This window comes from Phoenix dactylifera, chromosome 1 (assembly GCF_051530095.1).
Source record: "Phoenix dactylifera cultivar Ajwa chromosome 1, Ajwa_hap1_PhDact_Kaust_v1.1, whole genome shotgun sequence".
Lineage (NCBI taxonomy): Eukaryota > Viridiplantae > Streptophyta > Magnoliopsida > Arecales > Arecaceae > Phoenix > Phoenix dactylifera.
In genome coordinates, this window is record NC_143190.1 from 11,159,663 (window position 1) to 11,176,646 (window position 16,984).

At 39.1% G+C, this 16,984-nt stretch overlaps 1 protein-coding gene and 1 long non-coding RNA gene across 5 annotated transcripts; one reads left to right on the plus strand and one right to left on the minus strand.

The window, feature by feature from the left end:
* The first annotated feature begins 340 nt into the window (after positions 1 to 340).
* Positions 341 to 12,894, plus strand: DRD1 (SNF2 domain-containing protein / helicase domain-containing protein). Of its 4 annotated transcripts, none has more exons than XM_039114228.2 (7): positions 341 to 695; positions 2,215 to 3,101; positions 6,898 to 7,134; positions 9,340 to 9,495; positions 10,502 to 12,261; positions 12,340 to 12,435; positions 12,537 to 12,894. In XM_039114228.2, the coding sequence occupies exons 1-6, from the start codon at positions 650 to 652 to the stop codon at positions 12,341 to 12,343; spliced, it is 3,090 nt and encodes a 1,029-aa protein (XP_038970156.1). In that variant the 5' UTR covers positions 341 to 649; the 3' UTR covers positions 12,344 to 12,435; positions 12,537 to 12,894. The 4 variants fall into 4 exon arrangements, with proteins under 4 accessions (XP_038970156.1, XP_038970155.1, XP_038970157.1 ...); XM_039114227.2 differs by having other exon boundaries at positions 12,357 to 12,435; XM_039114229.2 differs by having other exon boundaries at positions 12,357 to 12,429.
* Positions 12,895 to 14,868: 1,974 nt separating this feature from the next.
* LOC148715050 (uncharacterized) lies at positions 14,869 to 16,095 on the minus strand. Its single transcript, XR_015978226.1, has 2 exons — positions 15,986 to 16,095; positions 14,869 to 15,056 (listed from the first exon to the last, which is right to left on the minus strand). It is a non-coding gene; the product is annotated as an uncharacterized LOC148715050 (long non-coding RNA).
* Positions 16,096 to 16,984: the final 889 nt, after the last annotated feature.

The following is a 16,984-nucleotide window of genomic DNA, read 5'->3' on the forward strand; positions in this document are numbered from 1 at the left end:
AAAGAATCGAGAAACAGTAATAACATAAATAATACCAAAATAATGCAAAAATTTATCCTTTCATCTCTCTTTTTTTTTTTCGCCACACGTTCATCCACTAAATTACGTACATTACACATGCCAAATTACAGTCCATTTAATATTAAAGTAACCTAGCCTAAAAAAAGGTCACGAATCCACCGTCTTTATGGATCATCCACGATCGCTTTGAGAAATGTGCAGAGGATGAGTGAGAGTAAGGAATGCTTTGCGATATGTGCGATGGATGATCCAACGGCGGATTCGTGAGAAACTTCTTTCGGGCGCAAGATTCAATCCCGTCCGCCTTGGGAATGGAAACGGAAGCGCAACCTGCCGGAGTTATTTACAACGTCCTCTTTATTCCTACTTTCTTTATAGCCCCTTTTGATGTCACAGGTAACCTACACTCCGGAAAACTAAAAAAGAGAATTTTGGGGGGCGAGGTGTCACTCTCACCCCTCTCTCCGGCTCCAACTCCTCTTTTTTCGTTCCATGGGCGCCGGGGCAGGGGGGGGGGGGCAGAGGAGAGGATGGGAGAAAGAACCCTTTGATCTCCCCAGAGGGACTGCGTAGGAAAATCCCGTATGAGAAATTGGTGGCTCGTTTCTTCCTCCCAGAACGGTTCTTGATGGAAACCCCCAAGAAGCACAGCTCGTCGGAAATCTTGAAGCGGGGTATTGTTTCGTCTCACCAATTTTTCTAGGGTTTTACGGCTATTCGCTTAGTCTCTTCTTTTTTCTTTCTCCTTTCAGCGCTTTCACCTGGTCATCATTTTCTTGGGATTTTATCTTGGTGGTAGAATGATGCCTGATTGTCGACAATGTCGGTGGTTTCGATCTTGGTTTCTTGGAGGGATGTTTGATTGGCATTGTGGTTTTCATTGATTTGTTGTTTCTTATTTAAGAAGATTGCTTGCTTGGTTAAGGGCTTGTTTGGTATTGTTGTTGATTTTGTGTTTTTGTTTCTCTGCAAACTGGTGAAAGACTTCATGGATATTGATGTCGAAGATAGCTTTTGCGCAGAACTTCTGCTGTTCCTTGCTTTTATTTTCACTCTTTTCGAAAGCACTAAATCTTTGCTACCGAAAGCTCTAAAGATTTTAGAAACAATTAAGAAAACAAAAAAATGTTTCATCAGACATGTTGTTCAGTCTAGTTAATTTTTCTTCTTGAGTTTTCAGAAACAAAAATGGAAAACTAAGGCAATGCCAGGGCCCTAAGTTTTCAGAGATTGCCGTAGATTTCTTTCTGTTGGTCAGTTGTCCAACGGGCTTAAGGTGAGAGCTTTTTATTTTTTATTTTTTTATTTTGGTCAATGAGGGGGAAAGTTTTCCCAACAGATGAAACAACAAAAGAAAAGTGGGGTTTTGTACTAAAAAAATAAAAGAAAAGTGGGGTTAACTATTCTCTGATAAAAAGAACTCCATAAGCATCCGCCAACAACAGGGATCCCACTTCATGTTGCATCAAGGAAGTAGCTTCAAAATCTGCATTAACTCCAATACTCGCTAGTTTTTCCAACCTCGACATAGGCAGCGAGTTGTTTCAATGGCATCAAAGCACCCTTTTATTGGAGTTAATGCAGATTTTGAAAAACTAAGGCAATGCCAGGGCCCTAAGTTTTCAGATTTTGAAAAACTAAGGCAATGCCAGGGCCCTAAGTTTCCTGAAATAGCCTCTCCATATGTCGGGGTAAGGCTACTTACATTTGTCCCTCTCCATACCCTGCAATGATGAGAGCTGTGCACTCATGTACGGGGCTGCCTCTTCTTTTTCTCTTTTCGTACTTGTAGTATTCTCTGTGTCCTTTTGTTTATTGACTTGAATTCTTTGAACTTGGAAATCCTAAAAACTTCTCATGTTCCAGTGCCCTGTCCGGTTAGAAGGTCATACGTTGAATTTGCTCATGAGCTACTTGAAAGAATAGTCCATTACATTATGTGCACATGTGGGTGTATGTCTGTGGCTGAGTGTGTGTGTGGTGTTGGCGTATGTCTTCACACTTGCATATCTACCATGGTTCGTTGGAACTTTAACATTATATGCATGTTAGTTTGTGTGCAATATTTTTGTTGCTCTATTGATTTGGAAATAGTGAGGCAAAACTTTACTGATTTTGTCTTACGTCTTTACTTATGTAGTTCTTTGATATATTTTCTCTTATTGTTCGCTCACTATTATACTGTAATTGCAGATATGTATCGTCAGAGACATAAAAGAACAAAGTTAGACAATGAGGATAATAACTATCGCTACAAATCTGAGGTGACAGCTTTATGTTCTAGTTTTGAGAAAACCAAAGAAAAGTCTACCTCCAAAGTTAGAGATTATTCAAATCCACTTGCTTTGTCGAATCTTCTGGAGAGCTTGGATGATGGAATATATGGAAGTGTAACCAAAGAGTATGAAACTCTTCATGCTCAGAGGATGCAGGTCATCAAATTCTTGTCCACATTACAGCCATCTCTTGCAAATTCCTATCCAAGTCTATTATCCAGCTCTCATTGTGGGATAAATACTTGGTCAGACTTATCAACCAGAGGGAATCAGAATTCAGATCAACGCGTTGATAGTTCAATATCTTCAGATATAATTGATTTGGAGGCTGACTCCATTGGTGCTGCTGCCAATACATCCATGAGAATGTCTGCAGAAAAAACACCTGAGTCCAGTGTTCAGAATATTTTATATTGTGGTGAGGTGCATAGGAAAATGCCAGATGTTGCAAATGGTCCTTCAGATTCTTGCCCAAAATACAAAGAAGGGAAAGACAACACATCTGTCATAATTCTTGATTCAGATGATGAAGATGCAATCCATCAAACAGGAAGTCAACATGCTTCCCATTCTGGAAGGAAATATTCTGATTTACGAACACTGATAGGAACTCGAATTGAGAGCCTCCAAAGACAAGCCATGATAACGCAAGAAAATCATTTAAATCAGATAATTCCCTATGACTATGGAAGTAATAAGTTAGATGGTAGTGTTGCATTTAGAGCAAACTGGCAACCATCTGTTCAATATCAAAAAGTTGTCCTACAGAAAGTTCCTGAGAAGCAGCGATTTCAGGATCTTGTGGTAAGTGTTTCATCTTTCTTTTTGCTTTTTCCGTTTTGAGAAAGGAGCTATTATGTTGCTTAAAGTTTCAAATCTTAAGGTGCAGTAACATCAATATCTGAAACTTATGGTCTGTGATAGAATTGTTGCTTATATGCTCTTCCACAAAGGTGATTATATATTGAAAATAATATATAAGAATTCATAAGCTACATTTGTCTATCAGAAGTAATAGAAGCCTACTGTGTTATGAAGTCAGAGATGGATGAGTTTGAACTGGCTTGGGGGCATATTTGACTGATAACACTTATGTATGTGTTTGAAAATAAAAACTCCCTTTATTAGTGAAATGGATCTTACTTTAGCTGATCATGGCTGAGGAAAAGTGACATGTTTGAAATTGAATGCTCAAATATCTCTCGAGTTTTAATGTAGTTCATCTTGATAGCTGAGATTATTGAAGCTTGAGAAGCAAGTGTGAGATTGAATTCATGATATCATTAAGGGAATACCCAGTGAGACATAGATAGAAGTTACATAATAAACATGCTAGAACAAAATCAGCGCACATAACACTATATTGTCAACCATTTGTAAGCTCCTATGAAAAAGGAACATACCAATGAATAGCATATTATACATACGTATGCTACAATAACATGATTAGGCTAGGATGCTGCTATCTGGGGTGCCCATCTGTGGAATTCAAGGAGACCATCCACCAAAAATTTACCATGAGATGACCCACATATGAGTAGTTGATTTATAAATACAAGGATGGAAGAATCCTAGGATGGTAAAACTGGCAAAATTTGAACATGACTATGAGGGGTGGCCCTAGTGCAGAGTTGACAAGCAATTTTGATGCTAGAGGATATGTAGCCCTTAAGGTGGATCGTGAATCAACTATGTGCTAGGTTGAGGAATTGAGGTGGCAAAGGTGCAGTGTTGATAAGGTGGTACATGCATGGGTAAGTTTAGATTCAGATTCTTTATGGGCTTGGTTCTGACCTAATCTTATTGAGTAGGGCCTTATTTAAGTCAAGTTATGACCCGGTTCATGCACACATATACACTTGTATTCAAACATATATGCATTTATAGGGGTGTGTGTGTGTGTGTCTATATATATATATATATATATATATATATATATATATATATATATATATATATATATATATATGCATACATGTTGGTGCTGGGGGCCAAATGGTTTTAATGTTCCTAGGGCATAACTCAATTGTGCCCAAGGTTTTCTATTTGGGTGCCCGTCCTTATACTGGTACAGGTTGGGTTGATACAATATGTATCCATACTAACACATAGTACGCTGCTGGAGGCCAGACATTAGCTATACTTCAAGCTCTTGTACCATCCCGGTCCTTGTTCAGTTAGTACAATATCCAGGACCTCACCCAAAATGGCTAGCCGGAAGTTATTATTTGGGTTCCTTGATCCTGTATAAGTACCCAAGATCTACCCAGCGAATAACCGATGTGGGACTAAACACACGCCCGCACAGGTCCTCACATACTCCCCCCGTTCAAGCCCTGACGTCCTCGTCAGGCTAAGGGTTCAAATCCATTCAAATCTAATCACAAATACCACGATCGGTCCGTGGTCAACCTCAATGGATCTGTGCTGCAGTGTCTCCTAGTCCACATAAGTTATGGGCCGGGTCCGCTCTGATACCATTTGTAACAACCCAGGATCTCACCCAAAATGGCTAGCCGGAAGTTATTGTTTGGGTTCCTTGATTCTGAATAAGTACCCAAGATCTATCCAGCGAATAACCGATGTGGGACTAAACACACGCCCGCACACTAGGAGGTCGAGATCGGTGCAAAAACCTTGGTTGCGCCTTATGCCAAAATGTATAGTGCACTATCCAAGGTGATGATCCCTGCCATTTTTAAATAGGGTAATAGAGAATATTAACAAATCTTGTCTAGGCCTAAAGGGAATTTCACAATTTTGGCCAAAATCGACCAAAGCTGAATAACATTGGCTGAAATATGAAAGTGGGGATTTTTTAGCTTGAATGTTACTTAGTACCCTAATTTGAACAATCCTTAAAACTTCAAATGTTTAGATAATTTAGAAACTAAGATATCCCAAATCCAACGCAAAGTTGTTCTCATCCAAAAAGCTCCAATAAAATGGATGAACATATAGCATTTTAGCGTTCTTGTCTCATTGATATACTGAATATAATCATAATATTGAAATTCCCTATAATTTTCAATTTAGGCACGTGAATAAAAATCAAAATCAAAATCCTGTGAGAACAACCCATGGCCAAAATTCTTAGGTGCATTGTCTAAGTTCGATTGTCTCTAGCATTTTCCCCAAATTTAGACACTCACTGAAGTACTTCTTTTAAACTCATGTCAATTCCTCTGTCTCTACTGATCCATGGGTCTAGGTGCATCTGTTTTCTTAAGATAACTCAATAGTGGATGCACCTAGTATCAAATACTTGATGTAGGAGGTATTTCGGAGATACTTGTTGTCCCATGGCATGTAATTTATAAATCCGACATCGTGGTCATGCTTGTCACATTTTCTAACTAACTGATTTGCCCTTTGAGATGACATGAAGAAAAAAAGGAGGGAGTGCATGAAGTATATTTGGCATGTTATGACAAAATATCACCTATTCATGATATGGTTATGTATAGGTTCTTTTCCTCCTTTTGGCTTTTCAAGTTTGTTTGGGGCCCATATATGGCAGGATTTCATTTTAGGGCTCTGCAGCGGGTCGTTATAGCATCGTTTTTGTCAGTTTTATGATTGGAGCAAGTTTGGATCTTGTGGGTTGTGGCGCGATCAAAACTCTCTCTCTCTCTCTGCGTGTGTGTGTTTGTGTGTGTGCGTGTCTTTGTGCAAAGACCAAACATTTGCTTCGTCTTCTTTTTTCTCTGTAAACAAGAATTGGTCTGTAATTAGTTCACTAATGTGGTATTATGTAAATGTCTTGGTTGTTCTATTGCATGTCCATAAGTTGGACTCTAAATTTTATGTACTTCACATATAGTTTTGTATTGGTTATGTCAAGATATTATTTGAGCCTCTAATGATGGTGCAGTCCATATCGGACCATGGCATACATTGATCAGATCATGACTTTGTTTGGACTTGTTGGATTCCAATTTTTCTTGGCCTGGTTTAACAGAATTTATCCAATCTGACTAATTGAAGGGAGATACTATATGGTGTATGTGGCTTGACCTGCTTTAATGAAATAGGATCCATTTAAAATTTTAAATTTGACATGAACCCTACAGAATCTATGTAGGACCATCAGGGATGAAATTTAATCATGTTGGGTGATGAATTTTCTGGAGTTTGCATCAGCGTTGGGTGACAAGTCTTACTGGAGTCCGGACCAGAGCTTGGTTGAGCATATTCTACCTTTAGATTTCAACAAAAATCCTGCCTCATGTGAGGCATTAATAATAGGACATCCGATGCCTTCAGAAAGAACAAAAATCGTGAAATTTTTATCTTATAGTATTTCCCATGCTTTTCCCATCGGAGGTGTTCTTCATGCATGTAACTTTCTGAAGACATGATAATGTATTAAAAAATGGCTCTTTCTCAGCAACTGTTGTATATGTTTCTGGCTTCACTGTAGCAATGCCTATCTTTTTAGAATATCTCTTCTGACATCCCCATCTGAACTTATATTTAAAGTATAAGTGATTATTCTTGTATCGAGCTAGTTCATATGCTTCATACTAGAAATCACATTGGATTAAAAGATGAGAACATGTGGTTTTGAGGAAATAATTATTGCTCTTTCCATGTTTAGAACCAAGACTATGCAGAGAAGAGAGGTGAAAGACAAGGTGGAAAAGCTCTTGCTTTTGAAATGACTATGGAGGAAAAAACTGATGTAAACTCCATGCTTGGTTCATATGCGGCTGTGCAAGAGCATTCATCGGTCATGGGAATCTGCCAACAAGAGGAGGCAGAAAACTTAGAAAATGATGAGCATCAGCTAGATGATCTTTGGAAAGAAATGTCATTAGCTATGGAGTGCTCAAAGGTAAGTATCCGTCTTAAACTGCATTTTATACCATATTTAATTAGCTTTTCATTGTGTCCCTACCATTTTTTTGTACTATATGTGCTGTTTATTCTGCATCTTAAATAGAACCCTTTGTCACCTCATTTTTTTAGAATATTTACTATTTATCTTTTTTTTTGTAAAACAAAAACCTACATTCATATTATAGCTGGTCAATACAGTTATTCTGCCTAATCTTTTTTTCCTAGTTGCATTTATATGATGTGAACATGCCTTAATCTAGTCATCATGGGTGAGCAATGCTCATCCACATATGATGGTTTTTCAAATGATTCATGCAGCATCCAAAATAATTGTAGAATATAATCAAATCCAAAATTTCTCTTGCACAAGGAATACAAACTACCTCTCCCATATAGTTAGAACATCCAGAAGCAGGATAAAGATTTATAGGAAGCAGATTTTTTTTAAAAAAAAAATTCATGCAGGATAGGCCTGTTTTTTAGGTCCTTGACTTCCGATGGGATTGATATTTTCTTTTAATTTCTCCTGAGGTCATGGAACCTCTAATTAAATAACAACATTCATTGCATACATAAAAGCAAAAAATTGCAAAATAGTGTATTTGAAATTTATCTTTGAACTTGCACATTTCTGGGCTTAACAGGGGTTATAGCTATAATGGAGCATGAAAAGTATAGTGAGAAGAGTTGATCTAGAGGGATAGCAATGTGGTAATTAGGATTCCATTTTAAAGGCATAAAGCTTTCATCCGGTAAGGAACTTAGTAGTCAAGCTCAGTTTAGGAACTTGCTGGTCCCATGGGGGTTATGAACAAAAAGTATGGCTGATGTAGTTAAATAAGTCAAAACTAGCTCAAATTCAATTTAATTCAAAACTTGGACTTACAGACACGAGATTTTGTGCTCGATTGATTAATAACTAACAATAGGATCTAATTAAGTCAAGTCTAGTTGGATTTGTTAATTGGCATGTGTTGAATGTTGATCTAGGTTTATACAGCTAAATTTTCATTCCTCAATTGATTGGTGCTAATTGCAAGGCTTGGAGAATTGTAAGGTCTGTCTGAATGCCCAAATACCTAGTCAACGGATAGTATGTGCAGGCCTTGGAAAAGTTCTGGGAGTCAAGGTGCTGTAAAAGGAGAAATTTGGAGGAGCAGAATTTGTTGCCAATTATTTTACCTTGGATTTTAGAGAAAATTTAATCTATTTCGGAGTTTATTTATGTTATCTGTTCACACTCGGGTTTAGGGATCTTTGGACTGTCCCAATCTCCGCATTATTTGGTTGCGACTCTATGGGAAAGCACCATCCCTGCACTATGGCTGTGAACCATTGGATGGTAATCTGGGTATGTTAACTATAACTTAGAAGGCCTAAGACTTAGAAGTTTTAAGCATAGAATATACATTATGCAATATTGGTTGATTCAACCGTGACGCAAAAAATAGGGACCCAAGGTCATAACTTGTTGATTTGATGTTTCTAAGGGCTCAAATATATGTTGAATGCTACCCTATTGCTGGTAATTTCATCCTAGATCCTGAAAATTGTAGGGTCCTTGAAATATATATATATATACAACACACAAACGGAGAGAGAGGCATAAACTTGGCTGCACTCAAATGGATCTCCACTCAGTTTCAATCAAGTTTAATTTGAATGATCGGGGTCCCGCATCGACGATCTAAGTCATTAGATATAATCTACTACCTTTGAATTGCTTGCACATCAAAAGCATGCAATTTAGAGGCCTCTAGCCTGTGCATCAAATGGTCAAAAAAACTTGTATTGTTTTGTGTTATTTGAATTGTCCAATTTTTGACCACTTGATGTGTTAGGGTCTCCAAATCATTAGATTTTTGGTGTATAAGCAGCAAGATAGTAGATCGCATTCAACTGCTTGGATCATCCAAATGGGATCTATACCATCTGATCCACTCGAGTGTAACCAAATCCAACTCTTTCTCTCTCTCTCTCTCTCTCTCTCTCTCTATATATATATATATATATATATATATATATATATATATATTATTTAAATGAATCATAAAATTTGCAGAATCATGAGTTCAATACGAACATATTTTTAGTATCTATATTTTTGGGCTTTGTGTAATTTCCATCAATATATGATTTTTTTCACTTCCACTTTAAATAAAAAAAAAATCCAATGATGCCATTTTTTTGCCAAATCCAGAGTCCTAAATATGATGAACCAGCTGCTGTACAAGAAGAAGAAGAAGAAGAATGCAAGCACTCCCCCGTACTTCAGGATGATCTAGGCATTGTTTGTCGTATCTGTGGAGTTATTCAAAGAAGTATAGACACAATATTTGAATACCAATGGGCAAAGGTACTGAACTGCTCTGTTTTTCTGCATGCATTTTACAGTTACTCCGTACATGTCAATATTTTGGTTTATGTTTATATGGAAATTTATCTTGTTCATTGACATCAGAACATCCTTAGTTCTACTGTTACTTGGACCTCTCATAGAGTAAGTGCACTGTTGCTCGCAATTACTTGCAAGTCCAAAATATTTTGGTCACAATGAAATTTCTAAAAGATTTTTTTGCTTATGCTATTGTATTTTAATTGGATTTCTTTTCTACTATACATGAAAAAAAAATGAAAAAAGATGTTAATCTTAGACAAAAATAATAAGAAAATGATGATGCGAATGAAGCTTTAGAGTTTGCTCCATACAAGCAGGCAAAGGTAAAAAAAAATGAAAGTAGAGGGAAAAAACTGTAAGGAGTACAATTGTTCCTTGTTAAGGAGTGTAGGAGGTTCTAATCTGATCGTCCTCCACTTTGATCCATGCATGAACAAATTTTTTGCTGTTGTTGGGTTGTGGAACCAAACTGCTCATTCTTGTAATTTGGAAGATGGGCCTACAAAGTCCAGCAGGTCAGGTCTTCACTTGGAGAACCAAGATCTGACTGATGATAATTGATAGGTTTAGTCAAAGTCAGGCAAGTAGACGTAGTATAGCCTGATTATTTACATCTTTGAGCATGTAAAGGGAGAGGTGTGAGTGGCAGTTGTTGATACCATTATTGTTTATTTGATGCCATTTCTTGGAATCTCCTGTTGTTTTTCATTATCAATTGCACCATGTATGTGACTCCTTGACCTCATGTTTAGTATTTACCTTCCCATTTATAGGTTGCTTCTTTATTATATTACGTTTGCTTGTTTCAGCATCTGATCTTATTTGGTTCATATATTGTGTTCACCAGTATATATTCTTGACCACTGAAAAAGTTATTTCAGAATAAGTCTATGTTGTCTTTTTCCTATTGCTTAATTTTTAAGGTGTTCTTTCATAAGCCATTCGGTTTTATTTGTATTTTCAGGCCCCACGGGCAGCAAGGACTCTCATGTCCAGATCAAGAAACACCAATGATGTAGATGAAACATTACAATATTCCGGACCTAAATTTTTGGAACATTTTATAGCAGCTGACGTTTCTATCCATCCAAGGCATTTGAAGCAAATGAAGCCACATCAGTTAGAAGGCTTTAATTTCTTGGTTAGAAATTTAGTAAATGATAAACCGGGGGGTTGCATTCTGGCTCACGCCCCAGGATCTGGTAAAACTTTTATGCTCATTAGTTTTGTCCAGAGCTTTTTGGCCAAGTATCCATTTGCCAGGCCCTTGGTTGTGCTTCCCAAGGGAATTCTGCCTATATGGAAGAAAGAATTTCAGCGATGGCAAGTTGAGGACATACCTCTTTATGATTTCTATTCCTCCAAGGCTGATAACAGATCACAGCAGTTAGAGATTTTGCATTCTTGGCAAGAAAACAACAGCATCCTCTTTCTGGGCTATAAGCAGTTTACGAATATCATCTGTGACAACGACACTAGCAAGATAGCATCTGCATGTCGGGAGTCATTGCTGAAGGTCCCAACCCTTCTCATACTGGATGAAGGTCACACTCCAAGAAATGAGAACACATATGTACTAGATTCACTAGCAAAAGTGCAGACTCATCGCAAAGTGGTACTCTCTGGAACCCTATTCCAAAATCATGTTAGGGAGGTATTTACTATTTTGAACCTCGTGCGTCCAAAGTTTCTGCGATTGGATACTTCTCGTGATGCTGTCAATCGGATCCTGAGCAGGGTAAACATTTCCTGTAAGAGGCTCTCTAAAAGTTCCAAGGAAAGGTTTTATGATTTAGTTGAGGAGACTCTCCAAAATGATGACAATTTTAAGAGGAAAGTTAGAGTGATACAAGATCTTAGGGAAATGACCAAGGATGTTCTTCATTATTATAAAGGTGATTTCTTGGATGAACTGCCTGGCGTTGTTGACTTTACTGTGCTTTTGAAACTCAGTGCTAGGCAAAAAACAATTGTTCAAACGTTAGAGAAGTTTGAGAAGTTCAAAAAATGCTCTGTAGGCAGTGCTGTCTATATCCACCCTCACCTATTGGATATCTCGGAAAGCACTGCTGGGGATAGGGTCTACTGCAATGATGAGAAGATTGATGGTTTGTTAGACTCGGTAAATGTGAGAGATGGGGTAAAAACTAAATTCTTCCTTAATATCTTGTCTCTTTCCGAGTCTGTTGGAGAGAAGGTCCTGGCTTTTAGTCAATACATTCTGCCTTTAAAATTCTTGGAAAGATTGTTGGTCAAAATGAAGGGTTGGCATTCAGGAAAGGAAATTTTTATGATCACTGGTGATTCAAGTCCTGAGCAGAGGGAGTTGTCAATGGAGCAATTTAACAATTCCCCTGATGCCAAGGTTTTCCTTGGTTCAATCAAGGCTTGTGGGGAGGGCATCTCTCTTGTGGGTGCATCACGTGTTGTGATCTTAGATGTTCACTTGAACCCATCAGTTACTCGCCAAGCAATTGGGCGTGTCTTTCGACCTGGCCAAGAGAAGAAAGTGTATACTTATAGGTTGGTTGCTGCTGATTCGCCGGAAGAGGAGGATCATAAAACTTCATTCAGGAAGGAGTTAATATCAAAGATGTGGTTTGAGTGGAGTGAATATTGTGACCATCGGGACTTTGAGTTGGATGAAATTGATATTGCTAGCTGTCAAGATATGTTCTTAGAGAGCTCCATTTTGGGTGAAGATGTCAAGGTCTTGTACAGAAGGTTAGTTTCTTACCATGCACATGCTTGTCTTATCTTCTCAGTTATTGTGCATGGGGGTATGATTTTTTTTTTTAATAGATAATCCTTGTATACAGGTGATCATTTGACTGATGCACAGGATTTATGTTAGGGCTTGAATTTCTTTAGATGAGCGGATACATATGACTGGTTTCAGTACATTCCTCTCCCTTTAAACTTTATTTTTCGTAATGTTAATCTTCTTACAATGTATAATTTCCATGGCCTTGAATATAACAGTGTTTTTCCTTCTTCAGGCTGTTGGAGTGCTACAGAGACAAACCAGTGTGCAACTCTTCTTGGTGTTGCTCCACTACATTATGTTCAAGTGATACTTTAGAGGAAAAATTTTGTAAATACTAATGATCAACAATTCTGTTGTCTGAAAGTTGATCCTTGTGGAAACACTTATCCATTGATATGTATGTGTGGATTACTTGGCAACTGATGCTAAGTTGTTCATAATTTTAGTGAGGTATGTAGTCCTTATTGAGATCCGTCCCTCCCTCTGTATGTGTGCGTGTTTACCATGAAATTAACATTCCTGTAAGACATCGTCTGATGTGCTCTTGAGCTCACTTGGTAAATTCAGAACTTAAAAACTTTTCTTGAGAATTTTCGTGAAGTTTTCTAGTTTTAAACCTGATTGACTCGCAAATTGGCATCATTTTTCAAGGGATCCCGAATTGACAACTTCATTTTTCAATTATTTTCCCACGATTCTGTCATGGAGAAAGTGGTGGCAGGAATCAAGCTTCGGCAGTGGAACTGATTTTCCAGAACCAGACAGAAGAAGATATTTAGAAGTTGAAGAAATTTAAAGGTATGCAATCATCATTACAAGTCTGATGATTGTGCTGGAGATAATCAGAAGCAGGTGTAAGCTTGTGTTGATGGCATAATCAAGGTAGAATGGTATAGGTGATCTGGATCTGCTAAGTGAAGCTAGTGTTTAATTGTGATCCCTGGCCTTCTAAGTTCCCTTGCCCAGAAATAAATATCATCCATGTTTTTTATATTTTTAAATTTCATAATCGGGCAGAAGCTTCTCGCTCACGGGAGTGCTGTCAAAAGTGGGAACTCGTCACAAGGCCTACTCTTTTTTCACACACCTGATCTGTAAACGTAGGGAAAGGCCTGACGACTAATCTATCATATTTTTAGTTTTTTAAGTTGAATCAAGGTTTACCGTCTAGATATTGAATTTTGTATTGATGCCACGCCAACATAGTATTCATACAGTATTTTATGATTTTTTTTAGTATACCAAGTTTTGGTATACCATCTGTATTAGGTATTGCTAAAGTACAGTATGTCTCGTGTTTTTTGGTTTGGATCGGTACGGTATATCTTAAATCAAAGGCAGTTGTACCTTGAGCAAATTTTGATATGATGACACAGAAATTGGAAAATAATACAGTCGGAATCAGATGGGGATGTGCCGGAGATTTAAGGGATAATGGATTATAACTGTAATTAATCATCAAGACTTAAAAAACATTTGGGGAAAGGAAAAAAAAAGCTGCAAATCTGGAATACGAGGATATTAGATTGGCAGCAGGAATGAAACTATTTGAGTAATGGTATGGAAAGGTTTTCTTCTTGGGCAACGTCTCCGCTGGGATCTCGTTTTGTATCCAATAAATATCAGTTCTATTAGCTCCGATGACATGAGGCAATAAATACTAAGATATCATCCAATATGATATGCATAAAAATCTCGACCCTTTTATCTCTGATGTTATTAACCAATAAATATCAAGATGTCGACCGATTACAATATTCAATGGCCATTACTTTTGAATCATTCTTTTACCTCTTTAAATAGGTTGCTTATCTAGGAAAGCTTGAAGTCAATGCTAAAGCATGGTCGGTGATCTCGGATTTATCATATTGAACCAAGATTCCGATATATCCAAAGTTTTAGGCTTTTTGAAGCTTTCGCCACTTCCTCTACCAGCCAAGAAAAACTGAGTTCTTGCTTCATCTTTGTCCGAGTTGCTAAGATGTATGTCAAGTTTTGAAAATCTTATGCTACAACTGTAACAACTCAGGACCTCACTAAAATGGTTAGCCGGAAGATATTTTTTAAGTTTCTTGATCTTGTATAAGTATCCAAGATCTATCCAACGAATAACTGATGTGGAACCAAACATATGCCCATATGAGTCCTCACATACTTCCTCTATTCAAGCCCTGACGTCCTCGTCAAACTAAAGGTTCAAATCTAATCACACAACACGATCGGCCTATGGTCAACTCCAATGAATTTGTGCTGCATTATCCCTAGTTTACATAGGCTATGGGTTGGGCTTACTTTAATACCATTTGTAACAACCCACGACCTCACCCAAAATGGCTAGTCGAAAGGTATTATTTGAGTTCTTTGATTTTATATAAGTACCCAAGATCTATCCAGCGAACTAAACACACGCCTGCGCGGGTCCTCACATACTCCTTCCGTTCATTATTTGTCGTGCCCCGAATCCGGAGCATGATTTGTAGTGCCTTAGATCCAGAGCATGACATAGCCATGCTATCGTAGGTAATTAGTGTCCACAATAACATGAAACCCACAATAACAAATCATAAAAAAATAGTATCTGTCCAACTTTCATTGCAAACCAAAGAGAAGGAAGTACAGAGCATCTAAAATCCAACATCAATGCCAAGCCCATCATTAGTTATATATTACTAAAACTCTTCTACATATTGCCAAACTTGCTAGTGCGAACTTTAAGCCTGGACCAACCTTCGATCCTACTGATCTTATTTGTCTGGGGAGAAAAATGCATCAATGAATATATGAGCGATACAACTTAGTAAGTAAATCTTTTACTACCTTACCAGATCAAGCATAATTTTTTCATTCCAATGCATCATTTAAAAAAAATAATAGATATTTCAAAATAAATATTTCATAATACGGTATAATAAAACAAGTCATAAAACTAATGGTATATACATAAATCATTCATATTTTATAAATATAACTTCAAGTTCATTTTGTAAATAAATAAATAAATTATTTTTATGATATTTAGCTATATTGGCTCGTGTTTGTAGATCATATTGATAGAACCCGATAATAGTTTTCTTGACATTCTAGAGAGATAAAATAGAGAGAGAAAGTGAAGAGAGGAGAGTATGAAGTAGAAAGAGAGAGTAGAGAAAGGAGAGGGAAGAGAGGAAGCAGAGAAGAGAGACGAAATGAGAGAAGAGAGAGAAAACGAGAGAGGAATGGCTCTCTTTCTCTCTCTCCTATTTTCTTCTTTTTCTTCCTTCTTCTTTTCTTCTTTTGTTCTTTCTTCTCCCCTAGCAACAGCAAGGAAAAGAGGGGTGGCTGATGGCGGTGGCTGCAACTGTCCGGCCAGGTGGTGGTGGCGGTGGTGACGGCCGACGGCGGTGGCCGGTCGGCGAGGAAATCCAAGGAAAAGGCCCGAAAACAGGAGAATGGACCTCTCCTTGGCTTCCGGCCATGGCTCTGTCGTGGAGGAGAGCAGGGAGGCCATGGTCTCTGTCGGAGGTCTGGCTCCAAGAGGCGGCAGCGCCAGTGGCCGGAAAGGGGATAAAAAGATCGGCCGAAACAGGGGTAAAAACACGGTCCTCTTTGCCGGTCGATTTTCGGCCGATTTTTCGGACGGCGGCCATGAATCCCAGTCGTGGGAAGAAAAAGAAGGAACAAAAAGGCAGTCCAAAGCATTACCTTGGCTCCGGTGGCGTCCGACGGCCCCGATTTTCGGCGGGCACAAATTCGAGCAGCCGTGAGCTCTACCGAAGCAAAGAGAGAGAAGAGGTAAAGAAGAAAGGAAAGGGAGAGGAGAAGAGGAAGAAGGAAGCAGGCGGAGGAAGAGGTTGTGGAAGCTCGGTGGAGTCGGGGGGTTTTATAACCCCCTCCGGAATGAATGGGGGCGGCCGAATGGCCGGAATGGCCGTACCGGCCGTCCGTTAGGCGGTTGCAACTGCCGCCGCAACTTCTCCAGTGGGCCTGCCGACTTTGTTCCCGGCCCAATTGGCCCGAGTCTTACGATAACATTTCCTACACAAACAGTTCTCTTGTCATGCGGCAAGAAAGATGGGCAACTTGCTAGATTTGTTGTCATATATGGCAGAATATTGGTTGATTTCGAAATAGCCAAATCAGCATGTGTAATGAAATCCTCTTGGGTGCATAACAGGTGCCGCAAAGCATTTCTGAAACCAGGTGCACAGGGAAGGTGATGCTCCAGAGAAGATGCCGGCGTTTGGACCGTGGATGGTCACAAATAACTCTCGAAGTCTACGGGCAGCCAAGATACAGACTTGGGGGAAGGAGAAAATCGAGTCCGGGGCAAGGCTAAACTCGGTGCCAATTTCTCCTCGCTCCGGCAAGAAATCATCCGAGCACAGAACGGAAGCTGAGGCTTCCCGATCGACTCCGAGGGGTGACAAAAGCCTACCAAGGTCGCTCGACGGAGGACACCGGAGAAGGACGTCTTGGCAGCCGGTGTGGGCGTGAGCAAGGTCGGACCGAGTCAACTCTTCCAGGGAGCTGAAGCGGGGGGGGGGGGGGGGGGGGGGGGGGGGCTCGGGCGGTGCAGGAGTCTTGGGTCGTCGGAGGCCCCTTTCGATGCGGGGGTGCGGCAGCCTCGGGGAAGCAACTGGATAGAGCCCTCTCCGCGGTGGCAAATCTCTCCGTTTTGGGGGAGACGTCGATGGCCAGACT